At 40.1% G+C, this 16,362-nt stretch overlaps 1 protein-coding gene and 1 non-coding gene across 2 annotated transcripts in view; both read right to left on the reverse strand.

The window, feature by feature from the left end:
- Positions 1-360: 360 nt before the first annotated feature.
- LOC140225261 (glucose dehydrogenase [FAD, quinone]-like) overlaps positions 361-16,362 on the reverse strand; it is a 46,181-nt gene continuing 30,179 nt past the window's right edge. The window contains exons 4-9 of the mRNA XM_072303523.1: positions 15,342-15,680; positions 13,660-13,964; positions 12,143-12,390; positions 9,730-10,044; positions 8,113-8,389; positions 361-3,134 (exon numbers count right to left, since the gene is read on the reverse strand). Of these exons, the coding sequence (XP_072159624.1) occupies positions 8,137-8,389; positions 9,730-10,044; positions 12,143-12,390; positions 13,660-13,964; positions 15,342-15,680 (1,460 nt within the window). The 3' untranslated portion in view covers positions 361-3,134; positions 8,113-8,136. The remainder of the gene's footprint in view (positions 3,135-8,112; positions 8,390-9,729; positions 10,045-12,142; positions 12,391-13,659; positions 13,965-15,341; positions 15,681-16,362) is intronic.
- TRNAV-AAC (transfer RNA valine (anticodon AAC)) lies at positions 9,078-9,150 on the reverse strand. The gene has a single exon. It is a non-coding gene; the product is annotated as a tRNA-Val (tRNA).

The following is a 16,362-nucleotide window of genomic DNA, read 5'->3' on the forward strand; positions in this document are numbered from 1 at the left end:
TACTCACTATGAACCAAAACGCACCGGTCATTCGAATGTTGTTTCAGATATTATTAACTGGCTATTTATCTGTATTTTCTTATTATTTAAATTAATTTTTTTACTTCCAATATCAGTAGGTAGGTCAGGCAACTGCGGTATATAACGGGACCTAAAAATGTCTTTGCATATTAACATTGGCCGCATCTTGTTGGTTGCTCTCAAATTATCTGATACGAAATAAAGGAAATTAGCATTAACGTTTCGATTACCATCACGATGACTTAATGGCAACACAAATATCTATGTAAACATGAACGTAAATTCAACTAACATCAGGATTGCATGCATAATTAATTTGAATTAAAGAATAGCACAAAGTTTCACAGTTTTTAATTTTTTTATTTATTTACATTTTACATAATACTTAAGAGCTACAACGAGATATTCTTATCTTTCCTACTTCGGGGAATTCGAGGATCCATGAGGTCTGGTGAGGGTTTAACCTAGAGCAAACAAGTCTCTTAGTTCTTTTGAATCGAAACTTCTGGATTTTCGATTAGAAAGCAGTAAAATATTATGTATAATTAGTCCATCGATTAATATTGTTTGTTCGAAATTCGTAGTTTTTTGACTGAATAAAACGTAATTAGAAGTGAATTTTATAAGAATGAAGAAACATTTACAGCTTTCTAGAAAACTTCCACTCTTTCAATTCTGCACGGAAAAAAAATTGCTGATTCAACAATTCAATTGCTAAAAACAGTGAGTGCAATGTTTCAACGCAGATTTTACAACAAAAACATGCTACTTTAACCACCCCCGTGGTTAAATTAGTTTACAATGTGGTTAAAGTAGCATTTATTTTGCTACTTTAACCAACCCCGTGGTTAAATTAGTTTACAATTTGGTTAAAGTAGCATTTTTTTGTTGTAAAATCTGCCTTGAAACATTGCACTCACTGTTTTTAGCAATTGAATTGTTGAATCAGCAATTTTTTTTCCGTGTGAATCATTTTGTTTTTAGTTGAGATACCTCTCCAGATGTCGTGATAATTGGACTCAATCAATCGAAAACATAATTAGTTTCAAATAAATTTGTATTAATTTACTATGAACTTTTTAAATTTGAGGATTTTTTCGTCAATTTTTTTGTGGATCACTTGATGAATGGTACCACTATTCACAAACTCAATGCAATTCCATCAAATACGTCACATTTTTAAATCGCACTCGTAAGTGACGCTAGTCTAAACTCAAAAATGGTTGCCCAAATTTTGAAACAAATTTCATAGGAATTGCCCTTAAGTATTATTTATCGTCAACCCAACTGGTTTCAAGCAGTAAAACTTTATTTATTGTAATAAGATCCGAACAAACGTGTACAAAAACAAATTCTTCACTACAGTTTACAATTAAATGACTAGATTACAATCTATTTGACTTTGGTTGTTTTCTACAGTGACTCCTCATTCAGCCGGTAAATAAGGTTTAAGGCACTGTTACTACCCATCGCAATCTCTCGCAGAAAAGCAGCGGCGAATGATTGATTATCGATATCTCCCCTTTTGAAGCTATGGTAAAGAATCGATTATTAAGGAGTTCGTCGTGAACACTTTGTCTATCGATCCTTTTCCATAGGCTTAAATGACAGATCAATCGATATATCGCAAAGCTCGCCACTGCAGAAAAGATACAACCAATCAGTAAAAATCAATCCAAGGGGTAGGGCAAACCCAAACCTTTTTCACAGGCTTCTTGAGGATCTGAAAAACCAACTGCACATTTCTTATGTTGATGCGTGCTTAAGGTGCCTTTCTGGGGTCAAACACCTGAATTTAGGGTTCGTACAACTATCGGCACATAACAGAGTACTATATAATGACTAATGACTAAATAATTGACTTCAGCGACCAAAATTGACGTACTTAACGTCGATAAATTCGTAGGAATTTTGAGGGAGGATTTTTGGACCCTATCTCAACATGATTGGGATTGTGGCATGAGTGTTCAAATGCGGGGTGATTTTTGCCCCAAATATTAAGGTGATATTTACTCCAAATTGTTCTGCCACGTCAGGAAAGAGAATCTTATCATCGTTACGGTGTTACTTCTCACGCAAAACATTTCCGAGCAGTGGCGAGTCGTACAGGATCGATCATCGATTTTTCCCCATTTGAAGCTGTGGTAAAGAATCGATTATTAAGGTGTTCATTGCGAACACCCTGTTTATCGATCCTTTACCTTGCGTTTAAATGGTAGATCAATCGATGTATCGAAAAAAACGCTACGCCACTGTTTCCAAGAAGAAAACCGGAGAACTTGTCGCATGTTAGGAATATTTTTCAATTTCATGATAAATTCCTAAATGTGTAGTAAAACAACTGATCAAAACTACTAACACAATAAAAAATATGTGTGTTGTCCTGAAAAATATTTTGTGCTCGAAGGAACTCTGAAACATTTTATGTAACTGACTTGTCTATTGCCTCTGTCTTTAGACTGAGGGGAAGAGAGACCAATAGCAATGGGTTTCGGGTCTTGGGAGGTAAGGAACTCTTCTTTGCCTTTATGATCATTTTCGTAGCGTGTCATTATCGATGAAATAATTGGACTTCATTTTGCAATTAGGAACTACAATTTCTGGCTCATCCGAATAAACACTTATGTGCATAAGGAAACTAATGGTCCATACGTTGTTTTTATACTGAGCACAATCTTATATTTTTTTATTGCAAAATGTAGCCCAATCGTGAGCCTGACCATGATTGCAGTCACCTGTTCCCATATAATACAAAATTAAACGCCATCTTAGTACTGGGATTTTCTAGGATTTTGCGAAAATTTTTCTTGTCCTATGTTTGTGTCAAAAATTTCATCTGAAAATATGAATAGCTTGGCGACTGTACATGGAGGCTCTTCATTTTAATGTTCTATATATATGATGGCATGAAGAATAATATCGCAAAATGCAAAAATTCTCCCGCTCTCTTCAAATGAATGACGACTAGAGTCCTAATTGTTCTTGTGCAAGATCGACTAGTAATTTTGATTTAATTATTCCTTCCATCGCCAAGGGCCCCCCACGTGTAGGCATTTTTTGATGTTCGGATCTCCGCAATCGGATCCCATGTTGATTTCTTCAATCAGCAGCATCTGAAAAAAAATAAAATAATTTAAAAGTCTTATGTTTCTAGATTGTAAGTGTAGGTGTTGAGTCTCTAAAATATATTGTTTCTGCTTTGAGTGAAAACTTTCATATTTTGTTGATTTTTTTCTTTTTTATCAGGATTTATGATAATTTTTACCTGCTTGCTATTTCTGATCTCCTTGTTTTGTCCCATTTTTTTATTATTGGACGATGACTATTTCGGAAGATGTGTTTCTCATCTTCAGGTCTTTCGTTTCTTTTTGATCACTCCTAGTGAGGTTGTTTTGTGCTTGAGCTTCATCCCTGGTTTTGTTGAGCCGCGATGAGCTTTGTCGAGAGAATAAAATACGATAAAACGAAAATAATCAAGCACGATCCTACACCTCAGACGAGTTTCATGTGTTCGCGACGATTCACTACCAGGAATGAAGCTCTAACACAAAGGACGTAACAAGGAGTGATCAAAAAGAAACTAAGGACCTGAAGATGAGAAAACCCTAAAACGAACATTAATATTAGCAAAGTAGGGGTATAGAAGAATATATTTAATAATTTTGAAGTGCTGTACTAATAAAACAGCACTTAAACATATTTATATTAAGGTGATTCGTCAAGTTCAAGTGACATGGTCGAACTGACATGTGATATATATATATCATCGATTAAGTCAAAAATATCGGCGGATTTTGGATTCTTAGCAAAAAAAAAAAGGACGATAGCCCTTGCGCATAAGCCTAAAGAATCATTCTAAACCCAAGAATCGGCAAAATTTAGAGAAATGAAAGCAGAATAGTGTGTGGAAAAAAACCTCGCATTCGAAACAGATATCGATAGCTGTATCGAATGCGAGGTTTTTTTCCAAACACTATTCTGCTTTCATTTCTCTGAATTTTACCGATTTTTGGGTTTAAATTGGACTACATTTTGCAATTCGGAACTGTAAATTCTAACCCGGTTTAAAAACAACGTATGTGCCATTAGTCTCCCTATGCGCATAAGTGTTTTTCCAGAAGAATCAGAATTTATAGTTCCAAATTGCAAAATGCAGTCCAATTGGTTCTTTATGCCTATGCGCAGGGGCTATCGTCCTTTTTTTGCCAAAAATTCAAAATCTGCCGAGATTTTTTACCTATTCGATGCGATGTATCGCATGTCAGTTCGACCACGTCACATGAGCTTGACGAATCACCTTAAGAAATGTAAAAAAATAAATTGCCAACTCCCGAATGGCCATCGTCCAATATTAAAAAATCGGACAAAACTAGATCAGGAACGACAAGCAGGTAACAATTCCAAAAGGAAACTTTCGTGTTGCACATTAGTCGAAGCTCTTTATCCATGAATAATTCAAGGAACTTGATTCAGGATTTTCTCCTATAAGTTAATTTTTTTCTACTGAACTTGTCATAGCATTGACCTTTAAAATTTCAAGTACTCGTCAAGCCATGCTCACGATTAAGGTTCGATGAATGTAAACATGGGAACTGTGGCAACAAGACAGGTAGGTACAAGTCAGCACACGGAAACATATGCGACTTATCGCATCGCGTTTTATTGCCCCAATTTCTCGCGAGTCTTAGTTTCCTACTGGTTTATTGTCCGCGTTATTAATTAACCTTAAACTCCTCTCGTAAAATGTTTTGCGTTGAATTGTTAAACTGGGACGGACCAGAAACAGTCCGCGGTGCCAACATCAGATATCCCGCTATGAGTTGATGCTTTACCCTCACTCTCAGAAATTTTTGGCGGTTTCGTTGGTTATTGTCAGTCTGTTTTTGGGGTGAATTTAAATTGTAGCTGCATAGTCGTCGAGTCAACCATACTTCTGATTGGGGCCGGTGCAACCGCACTTTGGACCAGTTGCGCTGGTCTTAGAATCCTGTTTTGATGCTTGATTCTCGCAGATCATCCAAAAATAATAAGATTTGTCCTAACAGCAACTCTCTACGTTGAATATTAACCGAGATATCGCGCCTTGACAAATTCGGTTTATGGTGTCATTCACCGCGGTATTGGCACCCTAGGTTTCTTCCACCTTGCTTTCATCAGTCAGGGAAACGCTTATTTTCAGTGGTTATTCAACGTGTAATTCGGATGAAAGCAAGGTAAAAGAAACCATGGGGTGTCAGTGGTGTCACTACCGCCGTGGATGACGTCATAAACCAAATTTTTCAAAGCGCGATATCTCGGTTAATATTGAACGTAGAAAATTGATGTTTGAACAGGTCTTAATATTTGCAGCTGATCGACAAGGATCAACAATCAAAAGACGATTCTGTGATCAGCGCGAATGACCTATTCTGAGTGGCGCAAAACTCAATCAGGAATATGGTTGAAATCATCCGAATTTTTTTCTGTGAGCTGATATATCCACCGTAAAGCATCTAAAGACGAAGGAGCATGCTGCGTTTCAATTGATTTTTCAGCCCGTTTTAACGCGATCGATTTGCATTCATGCAGGTGATAGGATCAGCATAGAATAAATGACTTCAATAATTTTTAGTGTCTCTAAACTTTTATCTCCGAAAAAGAAAAAAACTCTCAGGGGTCATTAATCGTAATCCATCATTAATCGTAATCCATCATTAATTGTCTTATACTTTTTTAAAATTTTGTCTAATATCTTTTTAAGAGCTCAATGTTGTTATTGGGCGGTTGACTTGCGTAATTTCCTCCCAAAATGGCAATGAAAAGTTCAGATCAATTCCATACAATGAATTCAATACCACCAAAAAAAGGTCATCCTCAACCTTACGCAGGAAGGTGAACTTATAAATGTATGAACCATAAAACTTTTAAAAGATGAAAAGATGAAGAGATATTACTACTTAAACTTCTGAACTTTTTGAGGCAAATTAGCCCATGGTTCCCTCCATAATGCACCTTTTGCATGAGTTGGCGGGGTGAGGGAGGGGGTAGTTAAACCCATCCCATGTAATTTTAAAGAGGGGTGATCGGTTGTTTTACAGGTCGCTTTTATGGGAGAGGAGGGTCGAAAAATTGCTAAGGAAGAACGCCGTATGAACATTCGAGAGTTGCCAAATTTTCTTCGATAAAATTGTTATTTTTTAGGAGAGTCATGAATATTTTTCCTTTGAATTTTCAGAATCTTTAGGTAAACCTGAGAACTAAATTATCTGAAAAACAGGAAGGAAAATATTCATAAATTTACTCTAGGAAATTCGCGTTTTATCAAAGGAAATTTGGCAACGCCTGAAAATTCATACGGCGTTCTTTCTCAGCACGGCCGCATTGACTCGATCCACCGTGCCACTGGAAAAAAAAACACATTGGATCTAGAGTCCAGACTCTTAATAACATGGACAAAAAAAAATACTCTTGATTCAATCAGATTTTAGCTTAAATCAAGAACCAAGCCTCTTAATTTGAGCGGATTTCCTTTTGATTTAAGCTTAAAACTGATTGAATCAAGAGTCCTTTTTCTTGTCAATGTTTTCAAGAGTCTGGACTCTAGATCCAATGTGTTTTTTTTCCCCCCAGTGCATGCGTCATTGCGGCAACCCTGCACACGCGGCTGGCGGACCAGTACTTCATAAAGTTTTTGAAGGTAAGCGACGGTCAATGCTGCTTTAAAGAGATCAAGCGGCTTCGATTCGGATTCCAGTGGAATTTTCAAGTGGATTTCAGGAAAACTGGAGCGAGCATCGAGTGTAGAAGTCACCAGTCGACCGGAGCAATTAAGAGCAGGACTAGTTGTGCTATGCTTTGAGATTTAAGCCTGTATGACGTGATTTAATTCAAAACTGATCGCAGCATTGGCGATCGCGTTGCGTCAGGCCAGTAAAGATTTCGGGTATTTTTACTCGGTGTTACATCATCGTGTCATGACCGTTGCATAACCATTCCGCCCAGTAGTCCGAAAATTCCCACCCTCTTTTCAACAGAGACGAGATATTTTAGAGACCCCACACTAATTGTGTGATGGTTCCCTGACTCCTCATATTATACATTATAATGATATTTGGATTGCATTCTGCAAAAAGGAACCACAAGCATCGCAATTTTGCTAAGATTGGTCAACTTCATCCTCTGCAATAAAATCACTGAAATCATGCAAAATTTGAATTTAGATGGTAATTTTTGTCTTAAATTTTTAGAGTTTAGGGTGTAACATATAGGAACTGTTTACAGATGATCATGTTTTTTCCAAGACAAAAGGAGTTGCATAATCTTGTCAACATTGTAATAATCTTGGTTCCTTTTTGCAAAATGCAATCCATTGAATCATAAGAGTATCGCGTAAGGTTTAAACCCCGGTTTCTGGAATAGGAACAGTAGCTGGAATCTCTCTGAATATTTGGCTGTAATAAGCTTTTGTGACAGGTTAGTGGGTAGGACATTATGTTTCCATTATCTGCACACAGAGGACAGAATTTTAAACCATCAGTAGTGTGTGTGCGTTTTTTTTATTAAATTTTTTATTAAATTTATACCATGCATTCGAAGTGACGAAGGTCGAATTTGGCCAATGAAAGTACCACCGGCATTTTGAATGCATGGTTTATTAATAAAGAACGCACACACACTACCGATGGTGAAAAATGCTGCCATCTAGTAGATAATGATCTAGCAGATAATGGGGACTTGATGCCCTGTCCACTAAACCTATCACATAGCCAAAAATTCAGAGAGATTCCAGCTACCGGTTCCATTCCAGAACCCGGGGTTCTTACCTTAACCCATAACGTATGAGGCGCAAAGCGCTTCGGAGGGTTGGATCGCGGAGCGGCCGGGGGGCGCACCCCCTCGTTCTCAAAAAGTCAGTACTGCCAATACTAATCAAAAAATCATCAAATTTGATCCGATAATTGGTCAAACTGGTGGAAAACCTCGAAATTCCGAGAAAAATTCCGGAAACAATTGGAAAATCCAGGAATTTCGAAAATTCCAAGTAAAGGTCCAAAATTTAGGATTAATTTTGGGAAATGGCAACACTGAAAAGTGCAAATCAAAGCAACTGACCTCTCATCGGCCGTAGTGGTGGGGTCATTGGAGCCTCATCCAGTCCTGTTTGATGAGATCGGAGGCCTTCTCGGCGATCATGATGGTGGGTGTGTTGGTGTGTCCCGTGACGACGTCAGGCATGATGGAGGCGTCGATGACGCGCAGCCCCTTGATTCCGTGCACCTTGAGTCGGGCGTCCACGACGGAACGGGGGTCCGACTCGGGACCCATCTTACACGTCCCCGACAAGTGGTAGATCGTCTGTGTCAAGTGCTTCGCCTGACATCCCCAATAGCTAGAAAGGAAATAGGTTGGTTGGTAGATACGTTTATTTAAATGTGCTTTTAACATCCGGGTCATTACCAACTTAGAGAAGAGATCAAATAGTGTAGTATAGAAATCTAAGAAATTTAAAAAGTAGGGGTCACAAAAGGGTATTACACAAAATTGAAAGACAGGACAAGGAAAGAATGCATTAAATTTTTTGAAAAAGAGAGGGATTTCATGAAAAAACTTTGAAAGTATGGTATTGAGATCTGAGAGTGAAGAGAAAATTTTGGATCTCAATTTTATATATAAGAAATGCGTGGATAAGTGTAAAATTATAACTCTCTTGCACCGCGGTAACAATATTTTTTTGCACTTACGAATCGTCGTCCCCCTGACCTGACGTAAGGGCGTATCCCTATCTCTACTTAAGCCCTGAAAAGTATGGAGTTATATGGAAAATAGGACTCTATCGAAAATTGCTATACGTCCTTACGTCAAGGGGACGACGAAATGTCGTTTAAATAAGGCTAAAATCAACTATCACCCGCAATTCCGTTAAATTTTTAAAGTTCATCTCTAAAATCCCATACTTTCCAATAATCGGAACAGAGCCGAAAATAAAATTTCTATTTTGTCGAACGGAATGGAGTTTATCATTTGAAACAGATTGTTGTTAACGAAAATTTTAAGTTGGGCCTTAGGTATAAAAAGTTTGTTTCCGCCCGGGATCGAACCGGGGACCTTCCGCGTGTTAGGCGGATGTGATAACCACTACACCACGGAAACTGAGTGAGCGGCGAGAATTCAACCGATATCCAACAGTATGCTCACTGTTGTTATGATGAGCGAGTGAAAAGTTCATTTTGTAATTGAGCGAAAGTTTCAAAACGCAAACCGTCTCTAACGATCTAGCGTGTTTTGCATCGCAGCAAAATTTTCGATTTTCCTCATGGAAAAATGTACGGTTTCATTTGAAAATGCTGGCAATCTCTCCAAAATAACATTTCGATTTAATCGAACGCGATTTTGTAAAATTGGGACAAGATCGAGAATAATCGCTCAAATCGTCATACCTACCGGCTGTAGGTTCACAAGTGCCATGCCATGTTTCAAAATTTCCGCCGCCATTTTATTTTTGTACAGAGAAATTGTTGTTTGAATCTATTCGAAAATTTCACTGAATTTTATCGGCAGCACAAAGAAATTTCAGTGAAACTTTCGGACAGGTTTGTTGAAAAATTTCTCTGTAAAAAAATAAAATGGCGACGGCAATTTTGGAACGTCGCATGGCGCATTTGATACTTTGGCCGGAAGGCGAAGGTGACGATGTAAGAATAAGTTTTAGATAGAAGGGTTGATACTTACTTGTCGGTGTCGAAGCCGAAGTGCTCGCACTGGGGGATGGGGATGGAGTGGATCTTGGCTCCGTACTTCTGCATGGCCGGGGTCTCGGCGACCCTCTGCATCCAGCGGACGCCGCGGACGAGGGTGTCGACGTCCTCCTGGACGGTGAGGTAGTTGGCGAAGAGCAGCGGCTTGGCCATCGGGTTTGCCGAGCGGAGCATCACCCGACCGGTGCTCTTGGGCCGCATCAGCATCGGGAACACCATGAACGCGTCCTGGTTCTGGATCGGCAGGAACACCTTGTTGTACAGCGTGTCTTCGATCCGGAATATGTACCTGTAGAAATCCATGTCGTCGGATATTAAGTGAAACGATAAATGATTGTTGGGCGTGCGGTATGAGAATGAATTAAAGGCGCTAACTCTGGTTTCAGCTTGCCGAGGAGAACCACTGCAGAGATTTTTCCGTATTCAGAGTATTCAGAGTCGTTCCCAAAGCAGTTCTTTCCCTCAGGAGATTCCAACACAGTGAGTAAGGAGGGTTGAAGAAAATCCTTTGAATACCCTCACTGGAAAAAGAAAAACTTATTGGACCTAGAGTCCAGACTCTTAAAAATATCGACGGTAAAAATACTCTTGATTCAATCGGATTTTTGCTTAAATGAAGAACCAAGCTTCTTAATTTGAGCGGATTTCCTTTTGATTTAAGCTTAAATCTGATTGAATCAAGAGTATTTTTTCTTGTCAATGTTTTCAAGAGTCTGGACTCTGGATCCAATGTGTTTTTTTCCAGTGCTTTTGTTGAAGAAGAAGAAAGAAAAAAAACTACAGTTTTTATAAAAAAAACTCTTGTAAAGAAATTCTCTCGGCATTTTCCCGAAATAGTGCTAAAGATACGTATGAATCTACGAAGTTGCCTCTCAAATTATGGCATGATCAGTTTGCAGAGCTGTTTCATCAATATTTTTCACAGATAATTAGGAAATATCTCGTTACACCATGAAATTACAGGCTGTCTTTTATCGGTGTGAGTGGCTCTAAGTGGAAGTCATCATACCTGGAAATTTTCAATCTGGAATTTTCCGAGACGAATTTTGGCGAGAACTCTTCTGGAGATCATAAATGCGGATTGATGATACTCACAGCCTCGCCTCACCATTAAAATTTATCGTGCGGGCTACTAATTCATGGCGATTGAGAATTAGCAATATTCGCACTTAACGATAACTGCCTATAATTTCATCGTACGAAGAGTGCCTTAATATTTGGTCTCTGATTTTCTCGGTAATCACAAATTTACAATCCAAATTCACGACCTCTTGAGCGACATTAGCAGGAGCAATTAAAGAGATTTTGCTCGAAAGTATGTATGGACTAGGAGTTTGAGTGCGAGGCACTTCAATTCGATTGAGTTATTGAGTAGTAGATTGAGTGCAAAGATCGATCCATTTCCATCTACACTTGAAATGCAGGAAAGTATTCCAGAGAAAATGTCCGTACATTTTCTCTGGAATACTTTCCTGAAACCTAAGTTCCCGAAGAACTTCGACCTAGAGGCAAGACACGTAAACATGGTAATGACTCGCACATTTTGAAGAGCCAACAGGAATGCTCTTGGAAATTTCCGTCATCATTTCTGACACTCGAGAAACTTTAATCCCTAATATAATTGAGCGGCTTGCAGTTAAACAGAATCGCCTCAAGTAGCATTTCAGATAGAAATGTTTTAGGAGTAGGTTCTAATTTAAGTAGTCGTTAATTTTATCCTGGAAAAACTCAAAGTTTAGAAAAATATGTTTTGAATGCGAATTTTGTCGTTAAAATTTGTTCATATTAACATGAAAGTCTTGTATTGCCGTTGATGTAAGTACGTATCTCGATCTCCGCATGAGCTCCAGAAAGCGTGGCTTTATACGTAAAACAGGGTTCAAGTAAGTGGAAATTGGACGTATTTCTATTAAACGGAACTAAGCGCCAATTTGAGTTCCTTTTGAGAAATTTAGAATCCCGGATAGCGCGTCCTGTCAAACGGACCTAAGCTCCATGGAAAAGAATTGCGAGTATAGGACGGAATAAGCCGGACGCCCGATTCCGCCGCCAATCCAAGCCCTCCTCTACCCTCCTCACCCTATGGCGCTTAGGTCCGTTTGATAGAAATACGTCCAATTGAGGTACGGCCTTAGGTCAGAGGAGCAAGAAGTTGTTGATAACTTTAAGACTCCTTATTTTGGTTAAACTCGTTGCGACTTGATGCGCGCCTGCTAAACTCAATCTATCCAAAGCTTTGAGTTCAGAGTGTTTTAAACTCAAAAAGCGACTCGATGATTTTTAAAATGCGCGACAGGTGCCAAATCGATCCCAAAAAATGGAAATAAAATTTGCCCGTTTTTAGACGTAGGGGCTTTGAAACAATACAAATATAAATTGAAAAATACCTGTGAAGAGGGTTTGAGGGGTAGCTTCCTCCAATGAAGAGGAACTCAATGTCGGGGTAACCGTCGGGGTCAAAAGGTCGTTTTGTGTCTATGAAGGCAATGGCCTCGGATCCACTGGGAACGGCCAACGGTCCGCGTTTGTATAAGGCATAGTCGTTCAGGGCCTTGGCACTCCGCAGTATCCTCTCCATCTTGATTGAGACAGTACTGTTCACCAGGAAAGTCAAGCCACCAAGAGCAATGTGGTCCTGTGGACAAGGAAGAAAGCGTCTTTAAGAATACCAAAATTAAAATGAATAAATCTTTCAAAGGAGGGGTATAGATGAGGACCTTTTTTGGATCCATCACTGAAGAAAAGTATCTCGATCCCAACCATTTTCCTGGCTGATTTCGCTAGCCAGAGGTATGGCTGACCCAACCACACTTTTGACGGACTCAATCTTACCCCTGACTGGTGCAGCTACTCTTACATCTGCCGCCAAAATCAGCCAGGAACATAGTTGGGATTGTGATACTTTTTTCCGTGGCACCCTCGCTGAATTTCCGCACTTCTGTAATGGAGATGTTGCATGTGTGAGGAATTTACGATTTAACCATTGATTCTATTGTAAAAGTTCGCGAGAAACACGATGGCACCAATGGTTTTCCCTGAAATCAACTCTCATGTTGGTGCCGCAGCAGTGATGCCGTGTTTTCAGTTTTAGAGTCCCCAAATATAGTGGCAGCCCTGTCAATGTATTTGCTGCCTATCTTTGCATGGAGAGTTTGCCTTGATGTAGACGTGGACTCTCAGGATAGCGTGGGGTATTCCCTCCTTTTTGGCCTCAACTTGAGAGCGTTTTTTTTGAGCTGGGGAGTTGATTTCAGAGAAAACCAGTGGCACAATCGTGTTTCTCGCGAATTTTTACATAAGAATCAATAGTCAAATCGCAAATTCTTCACACATGCAACATCTCCATTGTTTGCGAATGGAAGGTTTATATTTTACGAAATATATTATGATTTGGTCAGTTTTGGTCTCTTTTCGGGTCCAATCACGTCCTGAACATGTACCGAAGGTTTGATTTTTGCGAAATTTTACGTGGGGTATAGTATTTAAGTTGTCCATCTCCGTGGTATGCTACACGGAGAAAAAAACTTTGTGCTTGGGACCCGAAGTTTAGGTCATATGGATCTCTGAAGTTTTCGGATTGAGCATCTGAACACTTTAGATCTAGCTGTCGAGGTTCAGATCACACATCTGAAACTTCAGTTCTTACATCTGAAGTACTTCGGTTTTCACATCCGATAAACTTCGGTTTTCACATCTGAAGTACTTCAGATGTAAGAACTGAAGTTTCAGATGTGTGATCCGAACCTCGACAGCTAGACCTAAAGTGTGCAGATGCTCAATCTGAAAACTTTAGAGATCCATTTGACCTGAACTTCGGGTCCCACCCACGAGATTTTTTTTCTCCGTGTACAGCTCCATTCTTTGCCGCGTATTTTCTATCAATTCATAGGATTTCGATGCCTACCTGAAGGTTGTATCCGACCGGGAGGTCCTTAAGCAGGGGGATGCCGAGCTCCTTGAGGTGGTCCTGGGGCCCTACCCCGGAGAGCATGAGGAGCTGCGGGGAGTTGACGGCGCCGGCCGAGAGGATAACCTCGCGCGTGGCTTTGACGCGGAAGCGCTGCGAATTGCGCACGAACTCCACGCCGCGCACCTTCTTCGTCTCCTCGTCGATGATGATCTTCGTCACCAGCGTGTTCTTCAGCACGTGCAGGTTCGGCCGGTTCCGCACCGGGTGCAGGAAGGCCCGAGAGGCGCTCAGTCGTGTACCTAGAAGACAGATGTAGGGATTAGTTAGGAAGTCACAAATGGCTATCAGGGTGTTCTGGGCGCTACGCGATCCAACGTCAGTGGGCATTTTGTGCCTTTAGAAGGTCATTTTGAGGCAATGAGAAACGTGGATCTTGAAAAGTATTAGTTATATCGAAGAAACCTAAAACTTGGAAAATGGACGTCAGTGGTTTGCGCCTAACCCGATGGATGGTGTGGACCATTCCAATCAATTAATTGTGGTACCTAGTGCAATACTGGATTGCATTTTGCAAAAAGGAACCACTAGCATTGCAATGATGATAAGATTGTGCAACGTCCTCCTTTGCAATAAAATTGCGGAAATCGTGAAAAACTATAAAATTTAGATGGTAATTTTTGTCTTAAATTCACAGTTTTTAGCGAGTAAAATAGAAACTATTAAGGGATACTTGGGTTTTTCGTCCAAGACAAAAGAAGTTGCACAATCTTACCAACATTGCAATGCTAGTGGTTCCTTTTTGCAAAATGCAATCCATGTAACTTTCAGAAGTCAATGCTCAGATTTTCCTAATAGTGACTGATGACCAAGAAGTCGAGCAATTGGTTAAGTGAAGGCTCTTCTTCACGCACAAACTGGGGCTGTCAAGCTTGCACTAATTCTTTGATTTCATTTCTCAGCCAGTTTAAGCACAAAATACCTTGAAAATCTCAAGATCCGATCCAGGTTGCTTTTCTCAATTTGTTAAAAGATTACAGGGATGATGCCTGATGTTGGTAGTGAGGGACTTATGGATCACCCATTATGAACGCACTCTTGTTGTCATGTTGTCATCCTCCGGCCAAAGCATCACAAGCGCCACTCTACGTTTCGAAATTTAATTTTTTTACAGAAAAATTGTTGGTTTAATCTGTTCGAAAATTTCACTGAATTTTATCGGCAGCAGAGAGAAAAGTCGGTGAAATTTTCTATTTTCAATGTTTTTCTCAATTTCTGACAGAACGCGCTATCCGGGATTCTAAACTCCTCAAAGGAACTCAATTTGGCGCTTAGTTCCGTTTAACCAGGGTGTCTACAAGTCTGGAAATAGTACTGACTTTTTAAGGACAGTCTGGAAGTACTGAAAAAGTGTGGAAATTTCGCAAAAAGGTCCGGAATTTTTTAAATTTTTTGTCATTTTAGTCGCAATTTCAAATTTTGGAAATGTTTCTAATTTCGTCAAATGGAGGTACTGAAAAAGTACGGAATTTTTCTGTTGGAGGAGGTACTGAATGTCCTGAGAATATACTGAAAAAGAAACTGTAAAAGTACTTATTTTTGACCAGCCTGATTTAGTAGACACCCTGGTTTAACAGAAATACGCCCAAATGCTTTAGGGTCCTCGAAGGGCTTCTTACCGTTTCTGATGGTAGCCTGGATGTAGGAGAACCCAGAGATACTTTCTGCATTGTAGTCTGAGATGTTGAAGCCGGCCTGCTTGCCGCCGCGGACGAAGGCCTCCGCGAGTTTTGTGTGGTAGACGGGGTAGGTGATGGTGAAGTAGCCGCCGACGGAGTGGTACTTGGTGTCGCGCTGGAGCTCCGGGATCTGCATGTCCTCGGACTTCTTGAAGTAGGGCAGGAGCTCCTGGTAGGTCCAGCCCGGGTTCCCGGCGTTGGCCCACGCGTCATAGTCCCGCCGGTCGCCCCGGGTGTGGATCATCGAGTGCAGCACGCTGCTACCGCCCATCACTTTCCCTGCCAACAAACGGGGGAGCAGAGATTTCAGTTTCAACCCTCGGGATATCGAGGGGATGCACCACGGTAAAATAAATGGAGCTCTTGCATGTCAGCGGGCCGATTATTGAAATTGATAGACAAAGCCATAGACAAAGAAGACAAAAGAGATATGGAGGGATCCTATTGGTGGAAACATGTGGTTGCAATGGACAAAGGAGGAAGGTAATAGACTAACTAACGGCAACCCACGAGGGACCCGATAGTTAGCCCATCATTTTCTCCCTTAGTCCATAGGAACCACCCATTTCAACTATAATAGGATAGCTCCACACTCTCTATGTCTTCTTTGTCGATCGCCTTGTCTATCAATTTCAATAATCGGCCTGCAGGGTTGCCACAGTCAGGAAATGTCAGGGAATTTTAGAAAGTCGGGGAAAACCGGGAAATGTCAGGGAAAATGACGAAAATGTCAGGGAAAATTTCTTAAATCACCTTCATTTGCTTTCTGGAATGGGTTTGAGATTTTGAACAACAAACTTTGCCTGAAAATTATTTTCAATCATGTCTTTTTCAGGGTTGCCACAATCACAAGTTTGCCGCGAAATGTCAGGGAATCGTGAAAAGTCAGGGAAAACCGGGAAATGTCAGGGTAAATGACAAAAATGACGAAAATGTCAGGGAGAATGTGTTGAATCACCTT

The sequence above is a fragment of the Bemisia tabaci genome, chromosome 8 (assembly GCF_918797505.1).
Source record: "Bemisia tabaci chromosome 8, PGI_BMITA_v3".
NCBI classification, from domain to species: Eukaryota; Metazoa; Arthropoda; class Insecta; order Hemiptera; family Aleyrodidae; genus Bemisia; species Bemisia tabaci.